Raw genomic sequence first — 27,056 nt, 5'->3', positions numbered from 1 at the left:
GGTATGAACAAATGAGCTCTTTCAACCAAATAATTCAGCAATCGGGGGAAGATATGTTGAACGCAGTTACAACAGAGAATTATTCATAGCAGACAGCAGCGCAGAGAAAAACAGCTCGGGTCTCATCGACATTATGAGAATGAAAAGCAGTCACAGCCTTGTCAAGGAACATTAAACTCAAGTAACATGGCTGCCTTCATTTCAGCACCATCAAATAAAGCTGTGCTGGGTCTGGCATAAAAATAATATCGTTCAGACCCTCGTTCCAACGAGCGGGGAGTGTAGGGACATTATGCAGCGTATTGTCTTGCATATTATGTGATCCTGGCACAGAAAAAATAAATCACCATCAAGTCCCACATCAATGCAGTTTAAGTAACATGACATGAGTGGAGAGAGATGTGCGTGCAAGATGAATTACCGAAAGCAATTATGTGCTCAATATCCATCTCTCTCAACTGACTAACTTCAACGTCAGATCATGACAAGTCCTCTGAAAATTCAAGCTAAACATGCATCTCTGATCTGGACTATTTTCATAGCATTTGTTGTTCAGTATTTCAGTCCAACCGTCTTTGGGGCTTGTTGTTTTGGAGGGATTGCATTTCTCATAAAAGTGAGGGCAGATAATGAATGTTTACAGCTTAGGAGGGGCTGTGGGCTTGACCTACAATGGTCAGTTAAAATTTACAGATGTTCACTTTCTCAGCTGTTTCATTGCTGTGAAAGATCTCATTTTGGGCCGTTACATACAGCTTGTGTCACGGTGCGTCGTGCCCTCCATCGCCGTTCTCGACGGGCATTGAAAACTCGGGGAAATTTTTCCATCCATCCCTTGACTTATTTTGCTCAGTAACCACAGTCTGGCTGGTGGAAATGTCAAGCAAACATTGAAGGACAAAAAGAAGTCACAAAAACAAAGTGAGAAAAGTCTTTGAGGTGATTGGCACAGTGGTAAAGGTGGTCATTAAAAAGCAGGGCATGGCAGAAACTGTATATCTGGATGAGTCCTCACTGAAACAGGATGTTCTCCACGTCATTGGAGTACACAGACAGACACAGAGCCATTCTCTGTCCAAACCTCCTCCTCAATCTCCTTCACAGCAGGAGAGAGTGAAAACAATAGAGCTGCACATAAACACAATAGCTGAGTGCTACTCCTATTGAGCTTATAGTGCCATCACTTCATCCTCTGGATATGTTGCTCTTCTCAGAGGGAGGTTTGATTGTCACAGCATCGACATACGATCCAAACAGCGGAATAAAACTCTAGCAACAATCTCAAAAATGTTACTCCTGACTGCTTGATGCTATTTGTTACAGTGAATGAAGGGACGTAAACACAGCAATTGTGTCCTCTTCAGGGTGAAATCGAACTATCTTGCATTTGACCTTCATCACAAAGTAAAGAAGCAAATGTAAACTCAATCACTGAGGGGGGATTTAAATTAGAGCACAATAGGGCCTGGTCATGTATCTAGCACATTACACCTCATCTCAAGACGATGTGGGTGTGCACAAACTGTGCTGGATTGACAGCTCTCTCACTCTGATGCGTTACTGCACCTGATGGAGTGAGCATTTCCACCCTCTTTATTGCTGTCAGCTAATACAGTTTGGTGGTATCTTCTTAAAGGTTCAGTGTGTAGAATTTAGTGCCATCTAGTGGTGAAGTTGCATGTTGCAGCTGAATACCCCCCCTTCAAAACAAGAGAACCTGTGATACTTTTCAGTTGTCATAAAAACGCAAAAGGTGTTTAGTTTGTCCAGTCTGGGCTACTGTACACAACATGGTGGCCTCTGTAAAGAGGACCCGCTTTCGATATAAATATAAAGGGCTAATTCTAGGGTAAAGAAAACAACAATTTGTACAATTGCCATAAATCTTACACACTGGACCTTTAAATCCAAGCATAGCTCCAGCCAAGGTATAATTAGCCAAATAAAATATCCAAATAACATGTAATCACATACTTATGTTAACCCAAGGCTTTTAAGGGCTAAACAAGTCTGTAATCTCTGTGGTGTTTCACTTTGTGATATCAAAGCTGGCAGAGAACAAGACAATATTTTTTCTCTCAACAACCTCAATTTGTATTTGAACATATGGCATCGGGTGTGAAGCTCATTAGCCAAACCTAGTTAAGTCCATTACTTTGTCCTTTTCATGTGCCCCATGTCTGGATAAGTATGCGTGTGCCCTGTGGTGCCATTTCAGGTCACACTAGAGAGGAAAATTCCTCTCTCTTAAAGAGTCCGACCCAGTCTCTGTCCAGCCGACTGCCACAACTGCTGGATTCAGCTTACTTGTAGCCCAAAACCACACCGCTGCTGGGACAATGACAGGAAGGCCGACCACAACAATTTCCTCGAGACTGAAAACACCAAATCCTACAATGTCTTCAGTTCTCTGCTCAACATGTTATTCATGTGATTACACAGATTCACTCGGCTTCAAAACCACATTTGTTTCACTTCCTCTCAGCTTATAGGAAGGTGTTGATAATAGAATGCATTTTCATTAGCTGTTTTTGCATGACTGACCTGGAATGACTAAAGTAACCGAAAGGCACACGTTAGGTCATGGTTCCATATAATTTCTCTCTCTCAGCATGTAATTGCAACTGTGCAAATCACAATGCATGTTTCCTGCAACCTTGTAGCACCAGTCTCTGAGATTAATGTACATTGGGACAACAAGGAAAATGTCCCAAAATAGAAAAATGACCCAACCTGATACCAAAAAAGGATAATAAAAGGTTTCAGGCTGCATTTTGTGTGTGTGTGTGAGAAGGGGAGACAGAAAGAGGGGGGAGACAAAGATTCTTTCATAAACAGCTAGTATTATAGGTCTGCTAAGCAGTGGGAGGCGGACTGTTTTCTGTGGATTAAACACTAAACCCACTTGTTGGGAAAGCTCCCTCAGAGCTGAACCCAGCACAGGAATCACCCATTTCAAATGCACCATAATTGCAGTTCTCCTGGTTTACTTAGTGTATTAAAAAGACGAGGAATGGCGGGAGTTAGATTCTCAGGGAAACCTGGGAGCTGAAGTACCTCCGCAGTGCCACAGCAGAGTGCGACTGAGCGCTGAAAGTTGTCTGGCCTGCTGCCCTGGGAATGAGAGCGAGTCACTGAGGCTCACCAACTATAGCCACCACAGTATCCTGTCCAAAACATTGGTAACATTCTCTCAGCTGAAGCACCCTCCACAGGAACGGATCAAAACACATTGACATTGCTCGCAAAGCAACATCATGTGGCAGGAACCTGGACATTGTGGGGTTGTGAGAGCTCATTTCAACACCGGCTCTTACACATATGTACAATCTGATATATGGACTGTGTTCACGTTACAACACATAGCAATAAAACAATGGGGACACACCTCTAAATGAATGTGAGGAGGTTCTCCACATGAACATGTTGAACAGGAAGGCCGTGCATAACTCAGTGAAATGAAACGCTGCTGGAACAACAGGCATTAAGTGGAACTTGATCACTCAACTTCATCTCACAAATTAGGCCTGGGAAATAATTCAATATTACCATTTATCACCAAAAATAAGCCTTCACTTCAACAAAGCTCTTTTTCCACTTAATCAGTGAGTATTGTCCATGGTAAATTGAATAAAAGAAAAAATTAACTTTCAGTTTAATGATGAAATAATCAGTTTTGTCTGATATAATGCAACACAGTTCATTGTGTTAAATGCAAATTTGATTTTATATGACTGTTCATTTTTTGGAAATAGAACAATTCTGCACCTAATCGGTTTAAAAATCCAAATTACCTAATTGAGAATATTTTGCATTTGCATATTACAGCATCTTTCGTATGAAGAATTACTGGTTCAATTGGTTTTAGATCATTGTAGCTGAATATCTTTGGGTTCGGGGCTGTTTATCAGTCAAAACATGGGATCTGAAGACAACATGGTGATCAGCATTGTTGGACCATTTTATAAAATGATCGAAAAAATTATCAACAGTTGGATAGTGAAAAAACTAAATCAATAGTTGCAGCCTTAGAGGTGATGTATCCCAGTATAAATTATATTCAATCATATCATGTAACCTACAGCAAACAAAACAAGAAAGAGTGAGTGCACAGTGTTCCTCCCAGCAGTCACAAACAAGTTATGCATTATTACTGTATGACTCCCACTCCAACAGCATCATGGCAGCAAACTCACTTAAAAAGAACGACTATATAAAAGCCACCCAATTCAGTCAGCACGACTTAAGTCAGCAAAATCATCACCCACAATAAAGGAGATGAGCTCGCTCCTCAATAGGAAGCATCAAGGGATTCAATTCCACAAACACCTAAAGAGGTGGGGGATGTTGGGGGGGGGGGGACGGGACTGTAACTCATTGATGCATAGCTTACATCAGCAATAAAATATTCATGAACATTCGTCTTGAGCCCACACACACACACACACACACACACACACACACACACACGCAACTGATACTGTAAACAGATGTTATAAATTCCACTTCCGTTTAAACATGGATAGATGACCTAGAAAGAAATGCTGTTTAAGAGCTTGTGTCACTCGACTGTCAAGCTCAAACTAGACAACCTTTAAGGACTTCCATGAAAAGTCACACAGAGAGACCTTGACAGGGCTGTCACATCAATAAAACAGATATTGTGACATACTGAAAGAACAAACACTTTTTAAAACGATGCCAGGAAAATAACTAAACTGTTATCTCTGGTGCATTTAGGAACCATTTTTGCCAAGTTGGCAGGTTACCACAACATTACTGGAAACATTCAGGCACAAATAAGCACCTACTCCGAGTGCAGTGCTGCAGGGAGGGAACAGCCTGCACAGTGCATGATTGGAAGCACTGAACAGCTCTAGAAATTAAATTCAAAAAAGGTGCAACAAAATGCAAGAAAGGGAGACAGAGGGGTTTATTTGTCGCCTTGACATTATCAGCCACTTCGAAGACATGGTAGCCCTGAGAGCTCGGAAAAGCAGAGCAATAGAAAACATCTTCAATTCAAGAACACTTTCATTAGAAAGTATTTTTTAGACATTGGCATTTAATCTTAGTTATGCCCAGGCCAAACTGGATGCGCGATAGTCGAGGGTGTGTCACAGAAAGTCTTGCTTGCAGCCACACACCGCCGCTCTGCTGTGAGAGTCTGGGTCTTGCCTAATTTGTCCACGTGTCACAGTTCACAGGAAAATAGACTGTGATCTTTCACCGCAGTTCCAATGTCTTCCTGTCACTTAAATCACAAACCTAAATATTTGCAAAACTTCCTGTCACCGTTGCGAGGTAAAAGTACTCTAGCGTTTCTGTTGACTGAATCCATTCATTTGTTTTAACAAGGTTTTGTTTCTCATCATTGTAGGACCAGAAGATGAACAGCTTCATACTGTAGTGCCCTGGCATTCAGTTGAGTACATGGGCCTTCTTTAATTCAAGGAAATACAGCACACCTCACATAGCAGCTCCGCAGCAGGTGGAACAACAGACATGTGCAAGACGCAGTAGATCAGTGACGCAGTATAGCTTAGCACAGTCACATTACAAGCAACAGTGACACGTAACAGGCTTACAAGTCAAAACCTTTAAAAATCTGTCGAACGTCTGGAATTAATTCTAACTTTGTCCCCCCCCGACAAGTGTCACATCTACAAATGAATTACCTGAAAACTGTAGTAACAGACAAGTCATCTTCAAATTGCTCAACTTAAATGACGTTATGATGTTGAAGCCCCCCCTCCCCGCAAGCCTCGAATATTTGTGGGCAATTCACACTGAAGCCTCAAAAACGATATTTTGGGGTGGCCCTAATGGAAAGGGTACACAGTTTTGCACAATCTCAAATTTGATCCTCGTGGTGACAAACAGAAACCTGTTTTTCCTCCACTCACTGTCCTGGATAGTTCAACTGTGTGAGTGAGGGTGTCACCTGATCTGCAATCTGCATGAAGCATCTCTGCTACAATGCAGCACAACCAAACACCTCAAGACTGCAGATCTGTTACAACTTAGCAGGACTCCTGTTACAAAGAAAAAAAGAATCACCTGCAGCCGCCATAAAAAAATAAAAATAAAAGCTCCACATAAATGCTGCATTCCTCCCACAGTGCTGCCTCCATTAGGCCAGTTACAGGCTTTTAAATGTTCACCTCATTGTTTTCATTGTAAAAGGCTTATCAGATCCCTTTTCAAAAACTGCACAACAAACAACCACCTCCCAGGTCGGCTTGTGTGTGGGTGTCTGTGAGTGTGTGTGTACAGAGGCTGGGTCGTACAGACCTGGTGGGACAGGAGCGCTCTGTCCTACATGCTCCGTGACACGACACACAAGCCAAAACAAACTGCTTCAGATTGAAGACCACAGTGTTGAACAATATGGCTCGCTCCAGCTGCCAGCAACTTAACAATTTAATTTTCTCTGCTCAGCCACTGAAGATAACAGAGGAATATACGCAAGAGCTTAAGGGCTTCATACTAAACTTTATCATTTAATGACAAACCACGAAGAACATCAGCATTTCTCATTTTTTTTAAACCTACATAAATTTGATGTAAATTAATTTAGCAAGGACTCTAGTTTTGAGCAATAATAATAAAACTGGAGGTTGTTGCCCAGTACAACCAGAGTCTTATCTCATGGCCACTGGAGCAGACGGGTAAGTGCATTGTTTAACAGCCCCATTAATTGTCTTCACTCCATAATGTGGTGTAGTCATTTCTTCACTCAGATTAATAGTGTTAGTGCACGGATCAAATTTGTTACCCTGCGTTTAAAACCTTGCTTCCTTATCATTTCTTTAGCATACACTGTGACATCCTAATCAAGGACATAAAAAACCAACAGCCTTCACCTCTGATCAAACCATTAACACTTCATGCTGGAATTCAGTTTAACACACAGGCAAAATGCCAAAATGCAACAAGAACCAGGGATATTCACTTGGTAGAAATCTCTACACCACCAGAACGCTACTTTAAATAGCTTTTAATGTGAAAATATTGCTGGCATACTTCAGCACACTTCAAGTGATTTTGAATTCGATGGCTTTGATTAAATTCAAGTATTATGATAAATCTTATTTAGTCCCAAAAAGGTATTGTAGTCTGCAAAGACAGTAGGTGGTTAAAGAATTGTATTGGATTTAAAGAATCCAATACAATTCATAAAACAAATTGATCTTTTACTCTTTTGATCGATCAATTGATATTTCTTAAAAAAACAAAAGATTAAAAATAGCCATTAAAACTGTTTTGTACCAACAGTACTGTACTTGTATTTTCGTCCGACAATAATAAAGCAGCCAGAGCCAAAAAAAAACTACACACCCTTTCATTTTTTACATTTCATTGTTCCAGCTGAACGTGTTTGGCACTTCGACTTTACCAAGACATCTCTCAGCAGAGAAAACCTCACCTGCATGTTTTTACAGCATTGAATACATTTAACTTAACCAAGTAGGGGGTTGTTTAAAGTGTAGACTTGATTTCAAATGTTGCTTTTCATTAGAAAAATGAAGCGTTCCAACAGAACTAAAAGTTATTTTCCATTTCAGTCCCAACATTCTTTACATACCTCCACCTTCTAAGTGTGTGTTTGTGTGCACGCGTGTACGTACATGTGCACATACTCATACTTAAAAGTTAAAGAGGTGCCTGTCCATGTATTTGCATGTCCCCTCAGCACATCTGGCTCTGGTTACAGCCCCTGTGACCTGTGTGTGGTTCGGCTCCATCCCAGCCCCCATCGCTCCCCTTTGCTGGAGCAGAGTAATGACTGTGCTGCTGGGCCTTTGCTGCTGCAGTTCCCAGGACCCCTGACAACATGGGTGTTCATTCCTTTGCTCTAGGCTGGAGATGGCCTCCTGCTGACCAATTTGTTTTTTTTCCCCCTTCACAATAAGTGAAGCCAGTGGCTTCGTCCAGACATTTATGTCATCCTCGGATTGTCTCCAGATACACCAATTCCTATGCTGTTTTTGTCTTTTTAGGATGTTGCCTTCTACAACACTTGTTCTAATAGTAACCAATGGCTGCCGTCAGCACGGAGGCATAAAAACATTATTGGTTTGACTTGATGCAGATTGATGGTAAATAATTAAAGATTAATTAACACGAATAGCACATACAGGGCTACAAAGTGTTATCCGTGGTAAAGCTATGATGAACTGACAAACTGAGCAGTGAGAACAGATCTCTATGTGAAAGGCGTTTCAGATAGTAGCATCTGATTGTCTTGCCCTAACTTTTAGGGGCAAAACAGTGGCCCTGGTATTATGCGGACACCCTTAAGCTTGCGAGTTCACATCTGGCATAAGGAAGTGTCTCCACATGCGTCTCCAGTGACCACTTGTGATTAGATCTCCCTTTCTCGCTCTATATGCAAATTAACACATTCATCATTTGTATTAAAAAAGATCAAATGATGTTGTTTTAAGCCCATCTGACAATACAGATTGGTTTGTTGTCAATGTGCATGTGTCAGAGGGAGAGGGAGAGAGACACAGCCTCCATGCAGCTGTAATAAATAAGATTTTAGTCATTTGAAAGAAAAGAAATGGAAAATCAATACGTGGCAGTCTGCCTCTTAATGCTGCAGTCGTGATGTTTTGCACAAACACGTTGTTGAATTAGTATCAATATAAGAATCATAAGACTTACAAAGTCTGCTGTCAGAGAACTCTGCTGTATACCCACAGGACGGGGCAGAGATCCCTCAGTTCATTAGATATGACAGACGGTTCAGGCATGATCAAAATCAGGTGGTATAAAAAGAACAGGGTCAAAGGAGGATCAAACAAACTGATGGCAGGTCTCTTGTTGCTCAGCTTGCTTTGTAGCTGTAGGGAGTGTGTGTAGGCGTGTGTCTATTTAGTTCCTCTACGACTGTGATGCTGTCTGATAAAATCAACATACAAGTAAGTTTAAGACATTGGCTGTGCTGTCATTTGTAAAAAGATAACTCTGAAACGTGCGGTTAGTTGAATGAGCCACATAGGGGGGGTGTGCCTGCAGATGGATATCTCAACCTTGCAGGGCAATAACAGTGACTCTTCTCCAGAAAGTAGCGAGGTTTGTTGGAAAAAATGTTAGATTTGTGGCCAACTGCTTTTTTAGGAAAACACTCAGGGATCTGAAAAGTCTGGCGACAGAGGAGCCACGTTGGCAACATTGCCTGTAAATCTCCTCTGTTGATGTAATAGAAACTGTTCCCGACAATTAATTTTGAGAGAACAACAGCCAATGAGGAAACTCATTCTGCCGGCCAACCAAATCACTCTCTCATTCATAGCTTTGGCCCTGGAGACAAACAACCATTATGATCACAGTGTCATCTTTTTTATTTTCTCCAACTATTTACAAAGTCTTCCTATAAATTATATTACAATGATTCAAGGAAAGGGGAACACAACGTGTACCATAGGTTTTCTGACAGATGAATCACTTTCCTCCTGATGTTTAGCTGCCATGTTCATAATCTACAAAATAACAGAAAGATCAATTTATGTTGAAAAAAAAATAATAATTCCAAGGATGTGTAGTTAAGCAATTCATGTACTTACATTTCATATGATCACCAAAGTGATTCCAACATACTGTGTCAGGTACGTTGCTTTATGGGGTTAATGGTTTAGGGTTTGATTTGGGCTACATTGGCTCCAAAGTCCTTCCCCTCAACACTGAACTCTCCAGCAATCCAAACAGGATAAGTCGATCTCTGCAGTTTATTAACTTTCAAAGAGGAGCATCTGCACTGAGATGAAGTGGGATCTGGTCTGCTTAGTGAGAGAGGCCAGAGGCTGGAATAAAGGGAGGCTCTTTCTCCCATTGACAACAACATGAGACCCCAAAGGCAGTGGGACCAGACTGCAGAGATGCACCAAGCTGCTGCTGATAAACCATCCTGAGATGAAAAACAATATGATACTCTCTGGATGAAAGGGCTGGCCTCATAATGGGCCCATACCAAAGAGGGGCCCGAATCCAACAGTTCTCACTGAACTGTGTTTGCAGTGTTATCATTACTGCACTTCAAAGCAGCACCATCTCCAAGGGACATGCTACACTGACTGTATAGGCCTGTGCGCTCCGTTTGGAGCCATCAGCTCTCATTGGCTAAAGTAGGCCAGAGCCACGGCACACAGAGTGGTGTGTAAAAGATTAATGAAGATCTTGCACAAGTAAACCAGCTTACAAAACATGCTTACACATAATAAAATATTTAGAGGTGGCAATCTATAAAGCTGGTGTGTTTGACTCGAGGACCCAGGAAAGGCCCTGTGGGTATAGTAAGTTAGTAACACATACTGATGAATGGAAAGAGTAATGCTGGTTTCCATCCAAGTGTGTATGGTGTGGTCTGCATATAATAAATGATTAGAAATGCAAAAGGGACAGCACAGGATCGCAAAAATGTTTTTAGACCCTCTTGGGCTGTTTTTTTTATTAAATTAGGGAAGTGTTTGATGTATAGCGATAAAAAGACATTCGTCATACGCATAAAGATTTAGTGTTGTTTGTGCTAAAGGCTGACTTTAAATGATCTGTCCACCACATTTTAAATGGCCTGTGCTTCCCTAGTTTATGACCGTTTTGTGTTTACATTGGAATATCGTAAAACACATCTTTGTTTTGACCTTCAGTGCAGAAAATACTGCAAATAAAAGCCAACATAAATGAGCAATAACTTCCTCAATATCATTTATTTCCTATAAGGAAAAGTTCTCCATTTTCCATATTTTTTGACATTTCAAAAGTTTATTTCACAATTTCGAGGGTGTTTAGTCTCATTTCTGCCATATGACACTTTGGTGGCCATACAGCACAAAACAAAAAAAAACAGGAAGCGCCTGTGTGGGACTGCACAAATCATGCAGAGGTGCAGCTTGTCTTCTAAGAAATCATCTTCTATCCTGTCAGATGATTTCTTAGCAAATGTCTTCAACACCCCCGATTTCCCCCACGGTTAATTGTTTGAGTTCACCAGAGTCCAATTATGGACTTCATACCTGCATCCACGCATAGTACGTTGTTTAAGTCACCGTGGTTGTACTGTGCAATGAAGCTTCAACCAAGAGATGGGTCAAGAATAAGTTTGCTCTACATGCAAACCCCACTATTAAACTAAAACACAATACGTTCAGTGTTGACAATACAAAAAAAAAAAAAAAATGCTCCTGTCCATGTTTGACTGAGTACAAAGTGTGACTGAATAATAACCAGGGTATGCACTGTGGAACTCGATAGAGATCTGTCCAAAGTTGTACTGCCTGCAGAAGCCATGAGAAGGGAATGGTGAATTTCCCTGCTTGATTAACATAAAAACTAATTACTGAGAGGGTTCCTACTGAAAATTTCATGTGTAAATATAGTCTAAAAGGCACCAAGTCACATGCAAATGAGGTCATATAATCTGAGAGAAAGACATGAATATAAAACAGAAAAACTTAACTAAATTTGATGTAGGCTGTAAAAGGTTAAAGGGAAAACCAACCAAATGTGGAAGGAAGAGATTAGAAATTCAGCCCTCCACCATATCTTTCGAACTAATAAGAAAATTGTGAAGTAGATTAAAGTGAACTTCTTACAGAGGCGGCCTCTAAGTGCAATGCTGTGTCATGAGTTACTGATAGGAGAGTGTCATTTCAAGTATTTCATCAGAACTATAGATAATATCCATCTCTCGTGCTCCTCCTTTAATCTTGTGCTGAACAGAATATTAATCATCTTCATAAAAAGTTCCAACCTCTTCTGAAAAGAGAAAGAAATCTGCACATTATGTAGCAGAAATAGGCCAAGATGGTGCCATGCAGTACAGTGAGGGCACAGTACTGCAAGCACAATCCTCCCTTACATGCAAAGCCCTGCGGTGGACCTGGAGAAAAAGCTCTGAAGGAATCTAGTGAGAACAGACCAGTCGTGTGAACACAGCCGTTTTTATCCACCACCGGTGACAGAAACCCCTGTTCAGAAGAAGGGAAGTGACACATTTCTGAGAAACATTTTTACTTGGAAGTGAGCACAGAAACCGTTGTTTATTTATTTTTCACATTTCTTTCATCTGCCTCTGGTCAAGTTTCTTTTTTTTTTTTTTTCACGAATGAACACCAGTTATCTGCTTCATAGTCGGGGAGGAGGAAGCAGGAAACTAATTATTCTTGCACAACTCTTACACAACATTTCCTCACAACACTTGTTTCTCTGCGGTTGACTTCACGCTTGTTGTGTAATTACCTCCACCAAACCTTGTTTGTCTGTTAATTAGTAGCATTTTACAACAACAACTATTGGATGATGGCAGGATGCAGTATGGGTCAGAACCAATTTTGGTGCAGATCCAGATCAGGGGATATTCATTTTCATTGATGTCCCTGGGAATAGTGGATGGATGTAGATGAAAAAAAAATAAGCATGAGAAACTTGGTGCTGCTTGATTGAATTTAAGGTGGCGTTGTGCTCTATTCATTGTGCTATTCTAGTTATACAAGTATGATGCTGCAGCTTCACCTCTCTGTTATGAATGTAATATGCAAAGGCTGTCTTTAAACAAGATTAATGCAGGTAATACAAAGGCGGTAGATCCAGAATGTAGTCATGCAACATTGCAAAGAGCAAGGGAATTATTGAGTCAAAGCCGCATTGTCAGTAAGGGAACGTTCAAAAGCTGGACACAAGATGGAGGAGATGGTGAACGCCTCAGGCCACAGAGCGAAAGAGGCAATGTTTCAAAACACCCGAGTGACCTGAAAATATTAAAGAATCCGATCTACAACGGTTCTTTTACTTTAACCAGCAGTCAAACTAAAACGGGTGTTTATGTTACAACAGTGACCACAGTTGATGCATTTTTCAATCATGTTCGGATCCCTTAGACAAATCCTCACAATCATTACAGTGTAATATATAGATCAAATAGCCTAACTTGTGTTAGCAATTCCTCTAATCCCATCCCACTTTTTAATCAAACACCGGTGTAATAAAAGGTGCAACTAAACAGGACCTAGTACAAATTCTTAAGTTCCCCTTTGTAGAAAATGTACCCTGCAGCACAAGTCTGATGATGTGGGCAAGAAAAGGTCTTTAAAATGTAAAATAACCACCTGGAGATGCAAGTTGGCAGTTAATACCCATTTACCGCTGAGTGACTCAGCCGTTTCCTAATTTTATTACTTTAACTTAGTTTTAATTATTCCCCTCTTTTTTTTCCTAAAACGGCCCCATTATCCTGAAGTGGAGTCAAAGTGAGAGGTGTAATCCATTTTCATATCACATGGTCACAGCAACCTTTTACTTTTAAAACCGATGGTCCACCTCATTTCAGGCACATTAATATTCCTATATGTGGCATCATCTATCGTATCTCAGTTCAAATGAAGGGAAGAAGAGATAAAGGGGGGTGGACATTTAAAGCCATTGGTTGCTCTCGGTGCATCAGTGGTTTCCTTGACTTACCGCTGTCAAACAATGTTCCAGTTCTGCAGTTTAAGGAGTCACTATACATCACATTTAAGATAATTTCATCAAAAAAAATGAGGATGTATTGGATAGGTGCCATATTTACAATGATGAGTGCAATATTTTTAGATTTGTTTCAAATAGCAAATGGCTGCATTTGTAAAGCGCTTTCAGCCAAAGCACTTTACGGTTTTATTCTAATGGATGCAAGCTATAATGCGGTGTGACCAGTCCGACCAGCTGGAGCTACAGTACTTCTGGTTCTATGGAGGAACAAGGAGGAGCTAGGAATCAGACTGCCAACCCTCTGATTAGTAATTAGGGATTAGATGACCTGCTTTACCTCCTGAGTCACCACTGCCCCATTGAATTAAACCAAGATCAATTGTCAGCATTATCTTTATCAACCGAGATTCAAGCTGCCTGCTGTGGGGAGACAACCCTGACCTGTGTGGCTTCGATCAGACAGTGGTGCTAAGCACTGAGCTCTCATGTTGTTGCTATTAAACCTAGTGTTTACAAAATATGTGGACAGAGTCACCTTCATGACAACACGCTTAGTGTGTCATGATGTGGGAACATAAAAATCCGACATGTTTATTGTGGAGGTTGTATGGATGCCATAGTGTGAGTGGAGGGGGAATAAAAACAACCATCACCGCCACCATAAACGGTGCCCAGCTGCAGCCTCTGATCCTCCCCTCCAGCTCTCCTGCCTAACTCAAACACCTGCACACAGTCAGACACAGAGCTGCCCGCACAGCCTCGTAGCGCACGCACACCGGGCCCAGCCACGCATCGCTCAACCCGTGGGTAGAAAACATTTGTTTCCTCCCATCTCTAAAGTAATGCCTCAATTTAATCAGTGAACAGAGATGTTTTGCAGCCGTGGCAGCGCAGAACACGGGAGCCTCTTTAGTTTAGTCGTCACTAGTGGTTATAGCTCACCTTTTCAAAGTTAATGAACTGAGAGAATTCATCAATAACACGCTGATGGCTGAACAGATGTGACTGTTCCATATCATTTGCATTATGGTTTGTCATGGCGTTGTCAGGAAGTCTCCTGAGGCCGGTGTCTATACAGCAGTCAAGTTAAACTGGGGCTGCAACTAAACATTACTCATCAGTTGATTATTTTAGCTTTTAAATCACTTGATCTATAAAATGTCTGAAAAAAAAGTAAAGCCCACCACTGAAAAAAAAAAAGGGCTTGTGATAGCATCTTCTAATGTCTTGCTCTGTTTACAGTCAAAAATGTGTCCTTGGTACTTTATCCATTGTAGGAAAGCACAAAACTTTTACGTTTGAGTGGGAAGAATGTGAAAAGTTTGGCATCTTTTCCGACATCAATTATCAAAATTGCTGCCATTTCTTTTTCTGTCGATTGACAAACTGATTAATTGACTAAACGTTGCAACTCGAAACTTAATCCACGTTATCCTGTGGTAAAAAAAATGCAAGGGCAGCACAACCGGCTGAATTTTGATGATTATTTATGTGATGATGCACTTTATAAATCTTTTATTTCAACACTCCAGGAGCCTCCTGAAGTGGAGGAATAACTCGCACATGCACGCTGCGGTTCTCCTCTTTGGCAATGAAAAGGTGCCTGCCTCGTAAATTTCTGCTTGATATTTCAAACTGACTTTTTCATTTGGTGTTAGCAGCCTAACATGCACGGGAGGATAAACAGTAGGTGACGAGAAAATATCAAGTAGTACAAAATGGTTGCCATGGTTAGTTTGCACTGAATGCATACTGGGTCACATTTTTTTTTGCATTGCTGTGGGTTGTAGCTTTTTTTCTGACCCACCTTCTCTCTGACACAAAAATGTACAGCACATCAGAGATCTGTCTCATGAGGTTAGTTTAATAAGAAGGATAACTGGTTGGAGTAAATACCTAGAACATCTGTTTTCACTCAAGTCCATGTTTCATATTTGAGAGAGCTAAAGGCTAAAAGCTGACTTTATTGGGCTTTGTTAGAAAGGCCCCTTCCCTGTCGTTTTTTTTTAACTTCTTCATAGAGGTTGGGTCAAACCTAGCCCGTCAATCTCACTCTGGTCAGACATAATAGACCAATTTCTCTCCCTAAAAATATCATAACATGGTTTTAAGCAAGTTGCTGAGATGAGCCAAACCACACAGCTCCTCAGTTGTGTAAGTACATGGGTGTAATTGTCTGGATTACCCTGTCGTTCACGGCAAATACATAGTTAAAGGATTTAAGTGTGTAGGATTACTCATTAGTCTGCATGCTGTGATTCAGAGCACAAATAACATTCCTGGTCATGACCAGCACAACCAAACCGAACACTGCTCCCTGGAAAGGTGGTGAGACAGGGGTCTTAAAAGGAGCTGCTAGTTCTCGGTGAAGGTTTTGGTGTTTCAATTTGCTAAATAAAATAAAATGCTGATGTGTAGTTAGCATGACAACTATCATCAGATACCTATGTATATACTTTGCTGATATACCACATTAAGTGCTGTGACAGGCTTGCTGTAATTGGGCTGCTGAATGTCACTGGGGGAAAATAACATGGTACGTAGAAGAGTTGATCTTATAAACCTGCACAAAATCCTCATCTGTAAGGTTTTCCCATCTAGTGAGAGACTCTAAAAACTAATAAGATATTTAAATACTTTGCAACTTCTTCATTTATAGAGTTTGAATGGATATATCAAAATCGATTAGAATTTATTTAGTTTTCTTATTCCCTTATTGTTAGGAAGACACTTTGGTAACTGTTGAACACAAGACAGACTTGGCTTTTGACTTGATGATAAAGATAAAGAATAAATTGGCCATTTAGTTTCCACTGGGGTCCAACAGGAAGTCATAAAATAAAGAATTCGTCACTGAAGCACACAGGGAATATTTATTGTTATTCATTAAATCACCCACATCTACCATGCTTGAAAAAGTATGGGCATAATAATATCTAAAAATTAAAAGCTTTCTCAAAATGGCAGATGTAGTTGCGGTAACTATTTTTTGACTTCATCAGTTCAGTTGATGTGGATTTAAAGTAGGTTTGGGTCAGTTTAAGTTAACTGACGATTGAGCATCACGACTAATCACAGCATGTTGGACATGTTAAAGTCTGAGGAAGCAGCTGTTGTCCTGCAGGAGACCATAATCATAGTGTTTAAGGTTCTTCATTTTTGATCCAGTCAGTGTCAGTTTGATTAAGATTATTTCAAATGTCTTGAAGTAACATGATTTTTTAAATCAGGGAAATAAAGTACACAGCTACAGCTCAACAACAGTTCACCTCGCCCCCTCAAAAGCTAATTTCAGGTTATGAAGCATTTATCTAGTCGTCATAGTTTTCAGTTCCAAACCTTTGTGGTTGTACCATTAAGCTACCATCATAACCCATTAACAAACACACATTCTTAACATACAGAAAATGTATGAGCAAGGATGGAATAAAACTACTGTTGTGATTTCTGAATCAGTCAGAAGAAAAAACATGAAGCTCCTTGCAACACATCCATCACGACACAATGTACCGTATATATTTAATGGTATTCAACCCCTGACAAGATGTTTACGCTGAAAATTGGTTTTCACTGCAGATTCCTAACTGACAAATCTGAGAGAAACACTGATTATTAATACCAGTTTCTAAACACTATTTTTGGATGGGTGAGGAATGGGAAACAAGAGAAAACGGAAACATAGATAAGCATAATGCTCCTGCTGAGCTGTGCTCACCAACAGCTGGGCAAACAGTGTGGCCCAACTAAATGAATTTTAAAAATTATACAGAGGCATCATAAAAACACACAACTCAATAAATATAAATGAGAATATCTGGGTATTGATGAGAATATAAAAACAGAAATGAATAATGAATCTGATATTTGACACATCAATAGGACACACTGTAAATGAGCAGAAAGCTCACCTCATTATATGCAACCCGTTAGAAAGTCGATGAGTGCATAATCAAAATGTAGGCAGTTTTATGTTCACTTACGGCCTTTGTAAGACTTGTAGTCTGAACTCAGCACTTTGACTTCCTTATCATCTCTAAACCTCATACGACTGCAAATGCAGAGAATAGGAGTTTAAAAATCGCAGCTTTTTACTTACATGTCCGTAATTCATGAACCCATGTTTACTGGCAATTCCATCAGCTTCCTCCTGACCTCCAGGTATGTGGACGGCCCATGTGTTGGTGTAGACCTTCTGTCCCAGCACTGGTCCCAGCCCAGAAACCAACAAAACTAACAGAGGCCCGAGTAGCAACTCCAGCAGCCCGAGCCTGCGGCCTTCAGAGGGGGATGGAGGGCCAGAAGCCATGGGTTCTCCAAGTGCAGCACAGTCTCTGAGCACACGGTATGTGCAGGTGCACAGGGAGACAATGAAGGGGACAGTCACAGCTCACCTGACAGGAAACAAGAGAGAAGAAGACAATGAATCATCACATTTACACAACTGCAAGGTTTACGACACCTGGTGAAGATCCCACTGTTTAACCATTCCTTCTGATCATCACGACCATACAACTGCAACACAAGAGAAGCCTGTATAACCTTGGCATGTCAACATTCACAGGGAGACTATTCTCATGAGGACAAACAAGAAGACTACGTCCAGATTGGAGGTTTCATCTCTCCCTTTGTAGCTGCTCCCATGTTGGGGGGTATAGGATCAGATACAGAGCGGTAAACGTAGTACAACACATTAAATAATGTATTCATCCGTTTGGCCATGTGCAGGAACAGCCACCCCACCAGTAGTTCTGAGCAGGCGTACGACAGGCCAGCTAAGTACAGGCATTTGATAATCCCACAGGAAGTAGTGAGCGGGACGTCAAACCCAGACCTGATGTTGTGGTCAGACGCACAGCAGCAAATGTTGGCCCTGACACTCATGGGAGGATACAGTAAAAAAGGCTTACGAAAGGAAAATGCTTAGGTATAGTAGGCTGGCAGAGGAGGTGGAGAAGTGTGGTTGGAAAGCTAGACTACGCCCTGGATGCTGAGGGATCACAGCGGAGTCAGACTCACTAGAAGGTGAGGCAGCCACTCGAGGGTGGAGTTTGAATGCCTGAGGCGGCAATGGCAGCCCACCGAATGACTGCAGCCAAGGAGAGAACATACACGGTGTCGGGGAGAAAAATGTTCACCTACAATATACTGAGTGAGGGCATCGTAATATGCTGACGATGTGTTATCACCAAGCGATAAATAAACCCACAAATGTTAAAACACTTCACACACACACACACACACACACACACACAATAAGACAAAGTATGATATTATATCATATGATCGTACAATACCCCGAGTGCTAGGGCACAGAGTTCAGCTCATGATTAAATTGTTTAGTGATACAATTTTGCCTCTAAAGGATGTTACTCCGAGTCAGAAAGGTCAGCTGCACCAGGAGTCTGTTCAGAAAATGATCCAAAGAGCCAACTCCATTATAGCCCCGAGTTTAGTGGACGGCACTGAATACAGTGCTCCCATTCTGTGTTTCCTCCTGTATGCAGTCTCATTTGTTCTCCAGATACACGTCTACTGTGGGACAGGGTTTCTCCGGTCATTTTGCAGGTGTAATAGCCCTCCTATAATGACCCTGTCTCCGGGGGTTAGCCATCCAATGGACAAAATTGACAATTTCAAATCACTGTGCCATCCTGCCACACTCAGGCTGTTCAATGTTTCCCTGGGAAAATGTGTTGTGAAGCATGAATGTTGTGTTCAGGGGTGGCTGGGGTTGTTTGTTACTGGAGTTTACCATTACCACAGCATTTCATATTGCAAAAACAATGGCACTCAGTAGAGCGCATACTTCGACTAAGGCCCAACAGTCCCCTTGCATTTAAAACAAGCTGCACCAAAATTGGCCAAACGCATAGATATCAGTTCTATAAAAATGGCTGATTTTTTTCCCCCCCCAATCAGGGTCAATGAGATAAAATGTCAAAAAACGCTGTATCATCCAGAGCTGAACCAAAATTCAATGGGACCTTCTCTGACTCATATCGTATCCTTCCACCAAGTTTTGTGGCAATCCGTTCAGTGGTTATTGCATAATCCTGCTGAGACTCAAACAAAGGAAAATATAACCTCCTTGGCAGAAATAATGAGCAACGCATTGCTTGAACTAGTCAAGCTACTATATTAAAGGACCATAAATGAAGAGGAGCACTCCTTCTTTCAAACTAAATTCAATATAATTAGTGACATAAAACTGAATTTATAATTCATACATAAAACACTTTGATCGTGACATGGAAAATTAGACGCACGGATCTGGTCTCTGGCTTCACAGCTGCCGTCTGTGCTCTATTTGACCAGATACTTCTACAACACAATGTCTTCACTTACAACAATTTGTGGGAAGACTATAAAAGGTGGAGATCGTTTGCGTCACTTGCTGCCAGGTGCCATATTCTCCCTGTTTGCTAAGTCAATTTGCTTTTATACTCAGATGCCACTTTATTAGGTACACCTGTACAATGTAATAAAATCCTGTAAAACAGCTGTGCCATGACGCTCATCTTTAAAAAGCTCATCATGTTTAAGTTTTTGTTGGAACTATTTGAAGTGTGTGAATAAATTTCTATGCTCCACACATGTATGCAAATGGGAAGGGCATAAAAATTTGAAACACCTCTCAAGATAATACAGTCCAATACAACGCCACCTCTTACTACATACTCAAATCCTGGAATAACATAGTTACATTTACGCAATTTCAACAATGTCACCAAACATCATAAAAGCAGACTTTATGGCAGAGCAGTTATCTTGGATAAGATTGTGCAGGTACCATTATAATTAGGTGCAGTAGCTATAGCTAAACACTCTGGAATATAAATACACCATTTTAGCGTGAATGTGAGTGACTTATTGTCCAAGGATTGCATTTTAAAAAGAAATGGACGGCGTAAAGATTGCAAATATGTTATTTTACAGAGTGTTGCATTCTGGTTTGTTTGCAGCCTTTGCCCGACACAACTGTCAGACCAGAGTAGGCAGTACAGCTCATTTACATCTGCAGTACCTGACCAGGAAGAGGTTCTGCAGCTCAGCTAGCAAGTGTTTTCAAATCCACCTATAGTTGAGTCTTTCAGAGTATATAAACAACCGTTCTGTCAGCCCAGTTCCTGAAGGCTGGTCTAATGAGTTTCCCTGCTACGGAGAGAATAAATAAAGCCATGACATGAGAGGGGGAAAAAAAGTTCTCAGCGTCTCCCGTTGTCTTTACAGCAGAAATGAAACTGTGGGAACATCTGTCAAACAGCCCAGATCTACAGCCGTCACAGATGAGGAGCTCAAAAAGTCAGAAAAATGTTAAGTCTGAGAGGAAATAATTCAGAGAGAGGAATGAGAGCGAGAAGAATCGACTTGCTACTGTCTCTCAATCAGCTGACTAATGACTGAACCCACTGAGAAAGTGACCTGCCTACAGACATAAAACCAGAAGAAAAAAATAAATTGGTAAGCATCCAAACGCTGTAACATTGTCAGATGGCTCAGTGAGGACGACAACATCTCAATCGATTCACTATAAGCCTTGTTTGACACTTGTTGTGTTCAGCGCACAGTGCCATCAGTCGCCAACATGTGAAGGATTACCTCCATGATGCTCGCTTCATGAATGAGCATATCTGTGTTCTGTCTCTTCTTGCTCTTGTCTAATAGGACTGTGAAAAACTATAACTCGGTTTTATACTTTAAAAATAACTGTCTGTGAGCGCAGCTGAAGTCGAGGATGCCTTGTTTCTCCTGTAAATGTTTCAATTTAGCTTTATTCATTTACCTTTTGGAATGTTTAAGGTTTTTGTGTAACAAAAGAAGTACACACCAAAACCACGTTTATATCAGTCTCCACTGCTTCAATCTCCATTGGTCCAAGTTTGAAAGATTTTTCTACACAGGCTGGCAAGAAAGGTATTCACCTAATGCATTAACTTAACTAGAAACAGACGCATCAACGAAACACATAACTGATAATTAACTAATAAATGAACTGATAAGAATTGCTAGACATTTTTCACAGTGGTTTTTGGGAGTGACGTGCTGAACAAATCCAATCTTTTATTTGTAAAAGTAATTTAAAAGACTTTTTAAAAAGGCCCTGCGGCCAAACCTGTTAGATTAATTTTTACCTACATAGAGAGCTTGTTTCTAGTTATGTGGGGTTACTCTTCTGTATTTCTTTACATTTAAATGACAATAGGAGCTGAATTTTTTACACTGAGATTTGACAAAAATGTTAGGCAATTAAATTATACCGAGAAAAGCTACATTTCAGAGATCGGTCTTCGGGGAATCGTTGCTAAGGTTTGACGCAACTCTTGCCACTGTGACAATCCCTTCAATGACTCATTTTCAAGTCTTAATTAAAAAACAATGCTAAAACATAATTCCCATGCAAACATTTAAATGTCACAAAAACTCGTATGTGTAGCTTCTTCATCAGCGGCAGACACCAGATTAAAAAAAACACATGCAGACAGCCCTGAAATGTTTCTAACAAAAAGAGGCCCTGTTTGGTCAAGGGCAATTCAAATCAATATTCAAAACCCTTGAACCCTCTGCAATTAAAAGAGGCATGTGCGGAGCTGATAGAAATGTTAAGCTATGGACTCGATTTTAAAACTGCTGAGGACTGAAGATAGTGTGTTTTTTAACAGCAATAACCTGAAGTTATCTCAGCAAAGTAACAAGTAAAAGTCTGAAGGGTTGAGACCGACCTGCTTCAGAGTGCCGTGGCGCTGCAGTGCAGGTAAATTGCCTTCTTGGCAAACAACAAGCTTTACAGGTCAGTCTGGCTGTGAGCTGACATGACAAGTTGCTAATCCATGCCAGGTGATTTAAACAGTATACATTCATTCCACAGACACCTAGTAATGGGAAACTTTACATTAGAGACAGAGTGTAAAAAAAGTGTAAATTAAAAGTCAGCAGCTATGTCTTTCAATTGGGAAATAAACACCCAAATCACTTCACCGCCTTTTAGTTCTTCCTTCCTGCTCAGTTAAGCCTATTTTATTTAAACACATGAAATTAAGAAGAGAGGATTTACAACAAGACTAATTACAGCTTTACTTTTCGTTTTTAAAACATTAATTTTAACAAAAGCTGAAAAAAAGACAATCACTTCACTGCCCGTCAATCTTCTTCTTTAAACCAAAACTGTTCAAACTGTTTGCTTGTTTTAAATATTTGTTTTTAAGTGCCATACACAATGAAAATACAACAACACAGAAGATAAAGTAAATAAAAGTCACTCACTCTGTCCTCTGTGGTTTGATTCTACAAGTACACACAGTGTGAACGCGTCAAGAGCTCTGTCTGATCTCCACACTGGCTCTGGTTTTAAGCACACACACCTGTGACCTCATCCGGGCGCTCAACCACTCACTTTTCTGAACGTCAGCGTGAAAACCACACGCCGAGGCACAACCACTGCCCGGCTACTCCACTGTTGGCGAGACACAAAAGGAGACGCCAACTGTCCCAATGAGAGTGGTCTTTAGCGTTACTACAGTAAATGACACCATATGTCAGACCGCGATAACAGAGATTATAATGGGAAAAATACAAAAGGCAAATTATAATTAGCCAAGTGTCATTAGGCCCAAAGGATAATACCAGCCTCATTACCAAACCCATCAGGACGTTTTTACAAAGGAAACTGTTTACACATCATCACTTTATTATTTACATTTTAATGAGATTAAACCAACTCGCATTGAATTTAGCCCACATGACCGTTTGCTCCACACTCAGATATGTTGTAATTACAGCCTCACATTGAGACACACGTGAAATCAATATCACAGTGCAGGCGCACTCAAATAGCCCTCGGAGTGTATTTGAGAAATAACAACCAATGTGTGTGGCAAGGAGAATAACAAACAAAAAAACACTATTGATCCTAAGGTAATTCAGTAATGTGTCATAAACACTCAAATCACACCAGTGTTCCCGGATACAGTGCACAAGTGGACAAGAAGAACACAATCTAAGATCATAAATTGGGATGTAGAGAGGCACTCTCATGACAGATTGTCAGTGTAACACGGGGTTTATCACCATTACGCCCACACGGTCCTCACATACAGCAGTGAGTAGTAAAGGGCTACACAGAGAGACAAATTAATATCTACAAAATTCATTTACGTCTCATCATAAATCCAGAGGCAAAGAGTGAAGACACAAACGCTCTTGTGCATTAAGTGTTAGCTGCTTCACCATCATTTTTGCAAGTGAGCTGTAATATTTATAGCACTTTATCGTAAACTCCATTTGATGTTTAATGACTCGACTCGACTCTCCAAAAGACCTAATTAGAGCACTTGCAAACAATCACTAAACCTCTGGTGTCTGCTATTCATTTTTTTTTTTTTTTTTAACAGTCCTCTTTGTTTTTTTTACACTAAACTACTTTGTCAGACTTCCTGCAACAATGTTAGCATTAACGCTTCAGAATCTTATTTTTCCCTCTCGCTGAGTTCACTTTTCCACAGATAAGAACAATAACATATGTGAATTCCATTAAGGAAGCTCGCAGGGCGAGGAAATTCCTGCTCGACTACATGTCATCGTGCTGCACATGGAAACCACCAGACTGACACGTTCATATACTTACAACAATGTGCTTTGTGTATCAGAGAAGCGTTTTGTTTTCCTTTGGTTGCATGTATGTGCACGATAGAGGAGCTTTAGCCTTGTTCTACTTGATCCATACTAATCAATATTTCCTCACCAGAGGGGTTAAATGACAGTGTTGGGTTTAATGGAAGCAAACACACAAAACACAAGCAGGTCTCATCATATCAGAGCGCAGCATCTGCTATGACATCCAGTGTTAGGTTACACCACTTTCTCACATTATAGTGCTCACATGAATCCAGAGGATGTTTCATCAAATCCTCTTTATCGCTCTTCTTGAAAACTCGCTTCTCATTTTGCTTTATTTTTTCCTTCTCTTTTAAACTTGATAAGTTAGTTATGGACCAAACACCAAAGCAAATCCCTTGTATGTTGAACAAGAATTAAAGACAAGAACTACTACAACAATTAAAAACAACATCAGTCAGAGGGGATCAATTATTCTCAAGTCAGAGTTCAACGACAAAAATGTAGGTGCAGCAGACTCCATAATTACAATAGTTATACTAAGTTTTCACATTAATACAGGTCATATTTCATGAGATCAAGAGTGTGCAAGCATTAAATGCAGGGTCCGACCGAGAAGAGAGGATCAAGACTTCGATCAATACAATAACAACCATTAAACAGCTCACGTTCATGTTGTGAGATATATTGCTTCTCATGTCAAAGTCTAACCACAACAATGTAGGTACCACAGCCTCCATAATTGAAAAACCTTTAACGTAATAGTATCAACATTAATCCAGATCACACAGTCGGAATCCCACGAACAAACATCAGCTCATATTGATGCGTGTTTTCCAAGTCTGCATCAATTACTTCTCATTCCTAAGCTCAACCACAATGTACGTGCCGCAGCCTCCACCATCAACACTGACTTTTCACATGAATCCAGATTACGTTCCGTCCGGTAAAGAGTGTTCAAGAATTAAATTCAAAGTCAGAAATAGAGGATAAAGACACACCAACAACCATTAAACAGCTCGTCTTCATGCGGGGCATCTATAACTACTCATGTCAAAGTTCAACCTCTATGTAAGTGCAACAGCCTCCATGACTACACCAACTTTTCAGAGAACAGCAAGTCCCATCAATCCAGATCCTACAGTCAGACTGAGAGAATCACAACAACAACAACAACAACCAGCTCATGTTCATGTTGTAAACCACACGTGGACGGATAAAGTTGTTTCCATCGATTACTTCTCATGTCAAAGTTCATCCTTACGTGCCACAGCCTCCACGATCGCTGCTGATAGAGGAGTGAGCAGTGCGAGGAGGGGACACGCAGAGTGTCAGCAGCAGCTCAGGAAGCTCAGGAAGCTCAGGAAGCTGAGGAGCAGGAAAACTTCTGCCCCTCAGGCCTGCAACACTTCCAACATCAGCTGACAGCGGGGGGACGCTGAGAGTTTCGGCTCGGGGGGGAGGAACTCACCTCACAAGTTGAGTCCGTGACAACAACACGCAGTCAGACTGTGGATCTCTGTCTGTCTGTCTGTACGTCTGTACGTCTGTGTCTCAGCGGCGGTGACTTCCTCCTCCTCCTCCTCCTCCTCTTCCTCTTCCTCCGCCTCACTAAAATATGTCTGGAAACTGTGCCGCGCCGCGATTAAACTCGACGCGGCCGCGGCGGTGCTGCTTGTAGGCGGACCCGCTCCGTCTCACAGGTGCCTCCCCCTCCTCTCTTTTGGCTTTTTCACTCCCCTCGTTCGCCCCTCACGAACTACCCGGACTTCTTCCTCACATGTTCCCTCTCGCTCCCACCGAGCTGCGCGGAGACCACCAACCACAGAAACCGGACGCGGCGCAGTCGACGTCAGCTCGGCATGTGTGTGTGTTTAAACCCCCTCCTCCTCCCTCACTCCCTCCCTCCCTCCCTTCCTTCCTTCCTTCCTTCACACACACACACACACACACACACACACAGTAAACTAACAACCGCCGGGATCAATAACACAACATAACGTCCCGTCCCTGAGTCCAACTCGCGGACCACGCAGCCCGAACAAGTGAGGACACAAAGCTGGAGCAGAAACTTACGAACCTTCCTCCCGCATCGTGCTCGACCCGCGGCTCGCTGGCTGCCCCACACCGCGGCGTTCAGCACCGACGGCGGCTCGGCGAGGCGACACAAACACCGATCACGGAGAACAGCTGGCTATAAATAGTCATGATAGCCCTCCGGTGCACCGCTGAGTGGTCCGCACAAGCCCCAGGAAATACGTCACCGCCGCGGACAGAGCCGAGAGAGAGAGGAACACCTACTCGTGGAGCTGCGGCGCTGCTGCACCGCCACCTGCTGCTCGCACGCGGCGCAGCAGCCGTGGCGTCAGGGCCCGGCCTGTGTCTGTCAGATATTTATTATAGTGAAGAATAAGAGTAAGACGTGTCCAGTATGAAGCTGCAGCCCAGGAAACACCACGATGCTTGTGTGTTTATCGTGTGTTGCTTACTGCAGCGCTTCTCGGATGGGGGTGCGAGGACCCCTGAGATATCAGTATCTGTGTTTGCCGACATGCAACAATAGAAAAACTTATTTTTCAGAATAGAAACTGTAGAAACTGAGCACCTATATCTACATTTTACACAAAATATGTTAATATTCATCAAGTTCTATATATTTGGTTATATTTTTTTGTTTCTTTTATTTATAATCCATGTTTAAACTTTTAAATATCAAGCCTCAGTTACATTCTTTACCCTCTTTAACATAAGGGATTGATAACATCTTAGGAATCATTGGAAAAACATATATGTATACATAATCATCAACAATTGGTGTCGGCTTCTGCTCCCAAGAATCCACAGGCTCTAGAATCCAGTGTGTTCAGATTTTCACATACAACTGCACATGACATCATTCGCCCACAGCCGCTGTTAACTTACCCCTATGCTGGAATAATAATACTCCTGGGTCCCACATTTTATGCGTATCA

The 27,056-nt window shown here is 41.3% G+C and overlaps 1 protein-coding gene across 5 annotated transcripts in view; it reads right to left on the bottom strand.

The window, feature by feature from the left end:
* furina (furin (paired basic amino acid cleaving enzyme) a) overlaps positions 1-26,406 on the bottom strand; it is an 80,880-nt gene extending 54,474 nt beyond the window's left edge. The window contains exons 1-3 of one of the 5 annotated variants that reach the window (XM_034581302.1): positions 22,735-22,793; positions 22,194-22,343; positions 17,570-17,864 (exon numbers count right to left, since the gene is read on the bottom strand). In XM_034581302.1, coding sequence (XP_034437193.1) covers positions 17,570-17,779 — 210 coding nt within the window. In that variant the 5' untranslated portion in view covers positions 17,780-17,864; positions 22,194-22,343; positions 22,735-22,793. Of the gene's footprint in view, positions 1-17,569; positions 17,865-22,193; positions 22,344-22,734; positions 22,795-25,348; positions 25,486-25,555; positions 25,928-26,164 lie in introns of those variants that run through there. The other 4 variants (XM_034581298.1, XM_034581299.1, XM_034581303.1 and 1 more) reach the window with 4 other exon arrangements.
* Between the last annotated feature and the right edge of the window lie 650 nt (positions 26,407-27,056).

This window comes from Hippoglossus hippoglossus, chromosome 3 (assembly GCF_009819705.1).
Source record: "Hippoglossus hippoglossus isolate fHipHip1 chromosome 3, fHipHip1.pri, whole genome shotgun sequence".
Lineage (NCBI taxonomy): Eukaryota > Metazoa > Chordata > Actinopteri > Pleuronectiformes > Pleuronectidae > Hippoglossus > Hippoglossus hippoglossus.
Note: the sequence above shows the minus strand (reverse complement) of the source record. Positions and strands in the feature narration are given on the sequence as shown.